The following is a 9,105-nucleotide window of genomic DNA, read 5'->3' as shown; positions in this document are numbered from 1 at the left end:
ACGCTACAATTGCAGTCTTTAACCATTGCGGAGAGGTTTCAATATTGCGACTGTAATTCGTGATATGGACCACGATTTGAAACCCTATTTGCTCCAATTTATGGGATTTCTTTCTCTTGGGAATGGTAAACGTCACATGTGTCAAAGAAAACTCAGAAAAGGTTTAGGATCACATCCTCCATTGTATAATTTCTTTTTTATCTATTAAAATTATAGTAACTGACTACTACTCCAATGTCTACCATTATACCGACCTTAGTAATTACCTATCATTGTATAAATAAGATTTGTAAATGGTTGATTCACTACAAGAAATGCTACATATATACAGTGACATATAAAAAATGTCGATATAAGTATAATATATGTAGATATATATCTCTTTTATATATAATTATACATAATTTTAGTATTGATTTTAAATGAGATTTAACAATATATTTTGTGTGTTACTATAGTCTATATCCACACTTTTTAACAATATACTAACATATATTACATTTATTGTATTGGTGAAAGTAATTTTTAGTGACAATTTTTTTGTCATTGTAGGTGCTTGTTACTATATGATAATTTTATTGTAGTGATTGGACCATACAACTCAACTGGGTTAGTTTAGAATGATTTGACTTTGATAATTGTCAAATATATCTATAATTTTTTTTATCCAATTTAGGCATTATTAAATATATCTTATGCTTTAGAGTCTTATTTTTGGACCAAAAGTACGTAGTTAGGTTTAATTTTATTTAAAGAATGAAATTGTTTAATATTAGATAATTTTAATAGTTTTCTATGTTAAGATGTAACATATGAAAAAAAAATATGGAAGTTACAAGTCTTAAAAGAAAACCATTGCTTCAAGATATATGTATGCAGTATGTATCAGTAGGACAAACTTGCTTAAAGTGTCCAACAACTTAGTCTAAGTGAGCCAAGTCAAAGAATATCCCTTAAAGATGGAGTTAACTCACTTAAGTGAGCAAGCTACTTGCCTGATCGAACAAAATTCACTCAAAACGACCATAAGAGCTCTCTAAATGAGTCAAGACAAAGAACACTTTTAGAGGAACAAGCAAGCTTATTGAGAGCTGTAACGACCCAGCTGGTCACTACACACGACACAGCACACTGGAAACACCAAGCAGATAGAACAAGTATATAATATAGGATCTAGAATATATGTATATACAAGGTCCCAAATCCGACTAGAGTTAGAGTGTACAACAAAAATACATCAAAGCTACTACACCCAGTAGCTAAACAACAAAACATCTAAATAGATCAGTTCCGTCTGCCAGCTACAGACCCTACACCAGCCACCAACCTATCCCTGCTCTGCTATAGTATGATCATTGCAGTCCAAACATCATGGAGACAACAAAGGGTAAGCTAGTGTAAAGAAATCAACATACACATATAAATATATGAATGGAAACATCTACAGCTATCAGCACACCCGCACAGCTTATACTACACCACAGCAATTCAGCAATATCAGCACCGCTCAGCGGCTATAACAGCACCACAATAGTGGCTAACAGCACCGACATAACGGCTATAACAGCACCACAATAGTGGCTATAACAGCATACAGCTCAGCATTTCACAGCACAGCACAGCACATCAGTATACAGCAGAGCACAGCAAATCAGCATACAACACAGCTAAGTAGTATTCAACACAGCTTACTACTCACAACTCAGCTCATCATTCTAGAGCACAACAATATCATATAAGACATCATTGAAAATCATCAGTAATAGCCCAGCTCAGCACAGAATTAAACATCTATCATAGCTTAACATCATATTTTCAGCATCAACAACTAATCAGCACAACATATCATCAAATTCAGCTTAGTTCAGCATAAAACAACCTTTCTCAGCAATTTCAGCATAGTTTAACAGCTAAAAGCACATCAAGTCAACATCCTCGTGCGCCCGGCGCACCCATGGTTGCGCCCGGCGTGGCACATCCAGAGGCACCAGGGGGCCAGCGCGCCCGGCGCAAGCGTGCTCGCGCCTAGCGTACCTCAGCCAGAGAGCCCAAGGCTCTCGAGCGCCTGGCGCAATACCCAATTGCGCCCAGCGCATGCCAGACAAAGACTCAAGGGGTCTCATGCGCTCCGCGTGGCCTAACCCGCGCCCAGCGTGGGAAAGGCAGAGACCTACCAAGGTCTCGCGCCCGGTGCAATTTGCATTGCGCCCAGCGCACCCTTGGCAGAGACTCCCAAGGAGCCTCCGTGCCCAGGGAGTCCAAACGCGCGCCCAGTGCGACACCAGATAACCCAAAACATGCCACAACTGTCATCGCGCCCAGCGCAGATCAAGTCACGCCCAGCGAGGGCCAGCCAGACACTCCCATTTCCAAGCGCGCCCGGCGCATACATCATTGCGCCCGGCAAGATTGCTCAAATGGAGTCTCCTGGTGGTCTCGCGCTCGGCACGAAGAACAGCGCCCAGCGCGAAGCTCAACAACAACTTCTCCAAGTTCGAAAATTTCCCAAAACCTGCAAAACTTCACAGATCCAACACATGCAAACCAACCAAAAGCTCACATTTTCATCAAACATCAATAAAAACACTTCTTTTTCAGCATGCAACCACAAATCATAGAAATCCCAAAATTCTCACCCAACCCCGAAAAACTCCGAAAATGAATATCCATCACCACAGCTCATCAATCAACGGATAATCAGCCACAAAAATGAGTTTAAGAACTCCTCTCCAACAGAATCAGCTAAGAAAACTAGCTTCCCTTACCTCGGTGAAGAAATCCGAGCTCCGGGAAGAAGGCAACTCAAGGAAGAAGAAGAAAACGGACGGAGAGGAAGAAATGGCGAAGGGGAAGAAGCTCTGTACAGCTCAACTAGCTCAAACTATCCTTGATCAGCACCTATACCCACCAAGAAGCAATCCACGAGTGAGAAAAGAGTGAGTGAAGGTTTTTGAGAAAAAGTGAGTAAAGAGGAAGGAGAGTTGGAGTATGAGTGGGAGTGGGTAAGGGTAAAATGGGAAAGGAAAAAAAAAATAGGGTCTCACAAGAGCGAGTTACATAGACGCTCTAAGCAAGCATAAATGACCTAAAAGTCCATTACAAAATATTATAAATAAGAATTTTTAAAAGGTCTTTAAAATACTTCTTTGAGCATAATTGTAGAGATACTAAAGAGAGCTCTTATGAGGTCATTTTTATAATCACAAATCGCTTAAAGGTCTTCTTCTAGTATGTAGTGACTAAGTCTCTACTGTTGGAAATTGATATGATTATTGTACTTATGTAATCTTTGTTGTTCTCATTCAATACATTGTTTTTATTTAGTTAATCACTTTTACTTTATACTTAATATTTGCTTTGGTCAATGCATGATTTTATAATTTTAACTAAGGTTAGGAAATCCTTTTAGAATTATGATCTAGGTAAAATGCTGATAACACTTTTCTTGGAATGTGGTGAAGCCTTATCAGTTAATTTTTAGATCCCTAACCTTAACATAGATTGCTTAACAAAAATTACCAAGGCATTAGGAATTTCCTTAAACAACCTAGAGTTTCTTGCTTAAAAAATTAGGGTTTAAATATATTTGAGGGCTATTGAATTAACTATATAATTTATAATATTGAATAAAAATTGGGTAGGATTTACATAAGAAAGGTTAGTGAAATCAATCTCTAATTAATTGTTCTTATTATTATCTAAATTATTTATTGCCCATTACATGTTTTTTACGTTTATCATTCTATAAATTTTTATACTTTACATTAAACAATTTTAAATTTCCTTAATGTTATGTCAAAAGACGTTCTTAGACCCTTTAGGATTTCATGTTTTAATGACAAAAATCATAAAAAAATTTTTAGAGAAAAGTTTTGTAAACAAAGCACCAAGATGAATAAGCACTAAGAGATGATTGAGTTATTTAGCCAGACGAAGCACTTAGTTTGAAAGACACACACTTTGATTTCATATCATTTATAATATTTGATAACTAAATTGTTTGTGTCTATATGATTCCTTAATAGATAGAATGAAAAAGCTTTGTCGACACTCACATTCACTAAAAAAAACAAGAGACATGATTTCCATAAAAAAAAAAGACAAGTAGATCCCCTTAATAACAAAAAATGTAAGATAAAGCTGCTAAAAACTGCTCTAACTTGACACATGTATGGTTCCACTTGTTTGTTACCTAAAAAATGATAAGTAGCTTCCTTGATTTAATAAGAAGTGACTTTGATAAAAATATTTAATGCACCAAATGACACTTCTCTCCACAAGGAACAAGGATGAAGACAAACAAAGCAAACTTGTGAGAGATACTCAAGAATTTGCAATGGTCATCTTCATTAAAATACCTATATAAGGAATCATGATGATTCAAAAAGAAGAAAGGAACTGAACCAATTATTAATCATATTCTTTCTTTCTGTAAAATAACTTTGTATTGTATTTGTTGTATCATGTCTTGAAAGTAAGATGAAAACAACATTGTTAGCTTAACCAAGCTATAACTTAGTGTTACTAATCTGAGCTTGAAGTTGATTATAAAAGAATCCTTGGTGTTAAAGCTTAAAGAGACTTAATTGTAAAAGAATACTTAGTGTTAAAGTTTGAAGAGGCTTCGTGTTAAAAGAATACTTAGCTGTTAAAATTTGGAGACTCTTTGTATTGAAAGAATACTTAGGTAGTCACTTGAAGAGGAAAGTCAAAGAACACTTAAGTTTGAGCTAGAAGTAGTTTAGGAAAGAATATTTGTTTCTTTGTATAAGATAGAGAAACTTGATCTAGTTGGATCAAGAATTGAATATAGTCTCGATGGTTGAGATGAACCAATATAAAAATTCCTTGTGTTCAATTTCTTAACTCTTGGTTTTCACTTCTTCATAAGTTTATTACTTCACTATTTTAGAAAAGTAAGTTTTTGATTGACACTATTCAACTTCTACTCTAGTGTTTTTCTTTTCTCCACATTTAATTCATTTGTGTAATACTAGAATTAAATTAAATAATTATAACTCAAGTCACTATATATTTAATAATTTGGTATACTTGTCAAATGCGTATCAGACTTTTTTTGTCAAGATTTTTTTTTGGTATTTCATTCAAATTGATTTTTTTATTTAAACTTTGCAAAAAGATAAATAAAAAATCAAATAAAATAGGCACAATAAGTTTAAGTTTGAAAATTAATGATCTAACCAAGTAATCCAGCACCATTGACTTATTGGATTAGATTAAATTGACTTATTTCGATTTTAGGTTACTTTTTCAAAATCCAACCTAACTTGATCATTAGGTTAGCCTATTAGGCCACCCATTTTTTTATACATCTAAGTATGATAAGTTTATTTTAGATCTGTGTTACTCTTTCTTTTACATTAATATTCACCCTGTGTGAATGAAAGGGAACAACAATATGAATTATAGGAATATATAAAGATTAATTTCTATTGATAAATTGAAACTTCTAATAATTAAAGACTAACTTTTTTTAAAGATTAAAAATTACTATGGTGAGTTTTGTGTATCCATTATATGGAGTATTTTTTTTTTTAAATAATGATTCATATAAGTGTTTGGTTTTATCCATTAGAGTCAAATTTGATATTATTGTACAAATAGTTTAATATTTATATTTTTTAACTAAAAATAGTTATACCATATAATTATATATATATATATATATATATATATAATTGATTCTAAAATATTTATAATAACCTACCTACTTACTCAACCAACTTGGTTCTAGCATATTAATCATATTAAGATCATAATATTAGCACATCATTGAACACCGCATGAAAAAGTTGCATTACATATTTGATAAAAAAAAAAAGACTTATTATATATATTTTTAAAAAACTTAATTAGTACAATTAGAGATTTAGAACCTAGCTAGCAATTAAAATATACAATTACGATACCACGAAATAAATAAATAAAAACTGTCTTTATATAAATACTTCTCATTTATTTAGACAGAAGTGATCCTTGTTAAACATAAATTGGCACATATTTTTTCACCTTTTTTTTTTTTAGCAATCATCTAAAATGAATGATATGTATCTTCATTCAAGGTGTTAAAAAAAGAGGGGTAATTTTAAAATATAAAAGAGAGGTGTGCAAATGCTTAGCAAAATTAAAATACATAGATAACTATAAGTACTTATTATAATATCATGCAGCATTGACGGCAATTTTCATTCCTTCTTGACAGTGAAAAGGAACGGCGCAGATGAAGTAGTTGGTTCCTGAAGAAAGCACGATGCGATCATTTCCTGAAAAATGAAAAGTTGATCTTCCTAATACAGGAAAGCATGTGTTGTATCCTAACTCGTCCACTTGCACCACGTCGTGCATCAATGGAGGATAATGGAATTCTGCATGTATTAAACAATAATCAATGAATCATGCATGCATTTTCTAAACAAAAGCATTTCTTTTAACTATAATCAATATTCCAACAATAATAACAAAAATCAAATAAAAATCTTCATTTATCGAGTCTAACCCTCTAACCGACTATAATAATTTGCGTAAAATTTTTTTTAAATATGCATAAGAAAACATATTAAACTCAAAACTTCGTCCTTAAAACTCTTTCCATTAATTTTCAAAAAAGAAAAAAAAAAGCAAGAAAAGGTACGATGATACGAACCTAGTACATCTCCAGCCTTAAAACTCTTTCCATCAGGCCAATGACTGCTATTAAAGGTCCAACCAGCTGCATCCCCAACCACGTAGGTTTCTGCATAAACCATCTCAGAATAAAGCACCAACACACACAACAATACCATTGATGCACCAATGCTTCTTCCTTCAGCCATTTTTGCTTTTCTGATCGAAACAGAGACTTAAGGAAGGATTTTATAGCTCAGGAAGCTCCCTGTCTTATAAAATAATTCAGTCATATATGGACATTATCTTTAATTGTTGGAAAATATAAATTTAAATATAGCCCACAATTGGTAATTAGTATTAAATAAAGAAAATTTAATAAATATTAAAATAAAAATTAATCAAAGTATTCATTTGGACCGAAATTGACCTAATGCATTTCATTTATAATGTGTTGAAAGATAAATGAAGGAATGTAATTAAACTCGTGAAGACCGATGTATAATTCAACTGATCGAAGTGTTGACGGATCCACGTTGTGAGTAATGGGGCACTTGCTCCACTACTATTTTAAAATAAATTATTATATAAAAATATATATTAGATATTAAAAATATTATATCATAAATAAATTAAACTTGATTTGTATAAAATTTAATATATTTATTTTATATTTTTAATAGTGTTAAATTATTATAAAGTAAGTCTTTAGGATTATAGTTCTAACCAAATATTTAAAAAGTGTCTATGATAGATAAATAAATCATATTTAGAATATATATTTTTAAAAAAAGTTAAGTTCAAACCTATTAAATTATAATAAAATTTAATTTGACTTAATTTATTTTCATCTTCACTTATAATCGTAGATATAAATGCTTGTAAAAAATAATTATGATATATATTTGTACTTTTAAAAGTTATATGTAAAATTTTGGCTAAAACCCTATTTTGGTTCCTTATAATCTTTTTTTGTTTCAATTTAGTCCTTCATTAATTTTTGGTCTCAAATTGGTCCCAAATTAATTAATTGGTTTCAATTTAGTCCCAAATTAATTAATTAGTTTTAATGTGGGACTTCCGTCCAAATTATTTAAACGGAGTTAAATTTTGGCCACGTGGATGCCACGTAGATGCATACGTGGCATCCACGTGGATGAGAAAATTCTTTTTAAGACATTTGGACCCGGAACAGCCCGTTCTGAAACCGGAACGGGCCGTTCTGGTTGCAAAATTAAAACACCACCAGTGAAGCAGAACGAGCCGTTCTGAAATCAGAACGGGCCGTTCTGGTTTCAGAACGGCTCGTTCCAGAACTGTGAATAAAATATTCTTTACTTAATTGTGTTTTTGATATTATAATTATGCAATTTTGATCTCTAAGGTTTTAATTGAGTAATTTCAGTCCTTAAAAGATTATAATTGTGTAATTTTAGTCTCACAATTTTTAATTGAACAATTTTAATCTCTCAAATATCATAATTGTGGAATTTTAGTCTTTCTCATTAAAAATTTAATAATTTTAAAATTTTAATATATATATATAATGTTTTAAAACTATATAATTGTTTGTTTATTTAAATTAACGTATATCTTTTTTTAATATTACTGATAAATTAATATCAATAATATTTTTACCCTTTTTATAAATAAACTAATAATTTGATAAATATAACTTAATATATATTAATATACTTTTACAAAAATATAAATATATAAGATCAGATATATATTTCTAATTAATATACTTATATTTTTGTAAAAGTATATTAATATATAACAAGTTATATTTATCAAATTATTAGTTTATTTATAAATATATTAATAATATTATTGATATAATATCGAAAATTATAATATACGTTAATTTGAATAGATAAATAATTATTTAATTTTAAAACATTATATATATATATATATTAAAATTATTAATTTTTAATGGGAGAAACAAAAATCATACTATTATGATATTTGAGGGACTAAAATTGTTCAATTAAAAATTGAAGGACCAAAATCGCGAAATTGCAATTCTTTAAAGACTAAAATTATGCAATTAAAATCTTGGAGATCATAAAACTGCACAATTGTAATATTTGAGGGATAAAAAATGCAATTAAGCCAATATTATTAATTAATTTTATTAAAAAATATAATAATTAATAAGATAAAAGGAATATCACTTTATAATTTTTTGCAACTTATTTGACATTAAAGGAATAAAATGATAAAAATTAATAAGATAAATATAATAAAATAAAATATATAAAAAATATTAATATATTTATTTTATTGGATATAATAACATAATTAAAATATAATTAATAATATATATTTTATAAAATTATTAATATTTTATATATAATAAAATAAAATAAAACCGGAACGGCCCGTTCTGAAACTGGAACGGGACGTTCTGGTTCATTTTGGGTGTGTTAATTTTGCACGTGGAACGGGCCGTTCCGGATGCAAATTTAACACACC

General features: G+C 30.5%; 1 protein-coding gene across 1 annotated transcript; it reads right to left on the bottom strand.

Annotated features, from left to right (window-relative positions):
• Positions 1 to 5,868: 5,868 nt before the first annotated feature.
• On the bottom strand, positions 5,869 to 7,335 carry LOC109788819 (basic blue protein). Its single transcript, XM_020347646.3, has 2 exons — positions 6,665 to 7,335; positions 5,869 to 6,386 (listed from the first exon to the last, which is right to left on the bottom strand). The coding sequence occupies exons 1-2, from the start codon at positions 6,831 to 6,833 to the stop codon at positions 6,184 to 6,186; spliced, it is 372 nt and encodes a 123-aa protein (XP_020203235.3). The 5' UTR covers positions 6,834 to 7,335; the 3' UTR covers positions 5,869 to 6,183.
• Between the last annotated feature and the right edge of the window lie 1,770 nt (positions 7,336 to 9,105).

This window comes from Cajanus cajan, chromosome 2 (assembly GCF_000230855.2).
Source record: "Cajanus cajan strain Asha chromosome 2, NIPB_CcT2T_4, whole genome shotgun sequence".
In the NCBI taxonomy this organism is placed as follows: Eukaryota; Viridiplantae; Streptophyta; class Magnoliopsida; order Fabales; family Fabaceae; genus Cajanus; species Cajanus cajan.
Note: the sequence above shows the minus strand (reverse complement) of the source record. Positions and strands in the feature narration are given on the sequence as shown.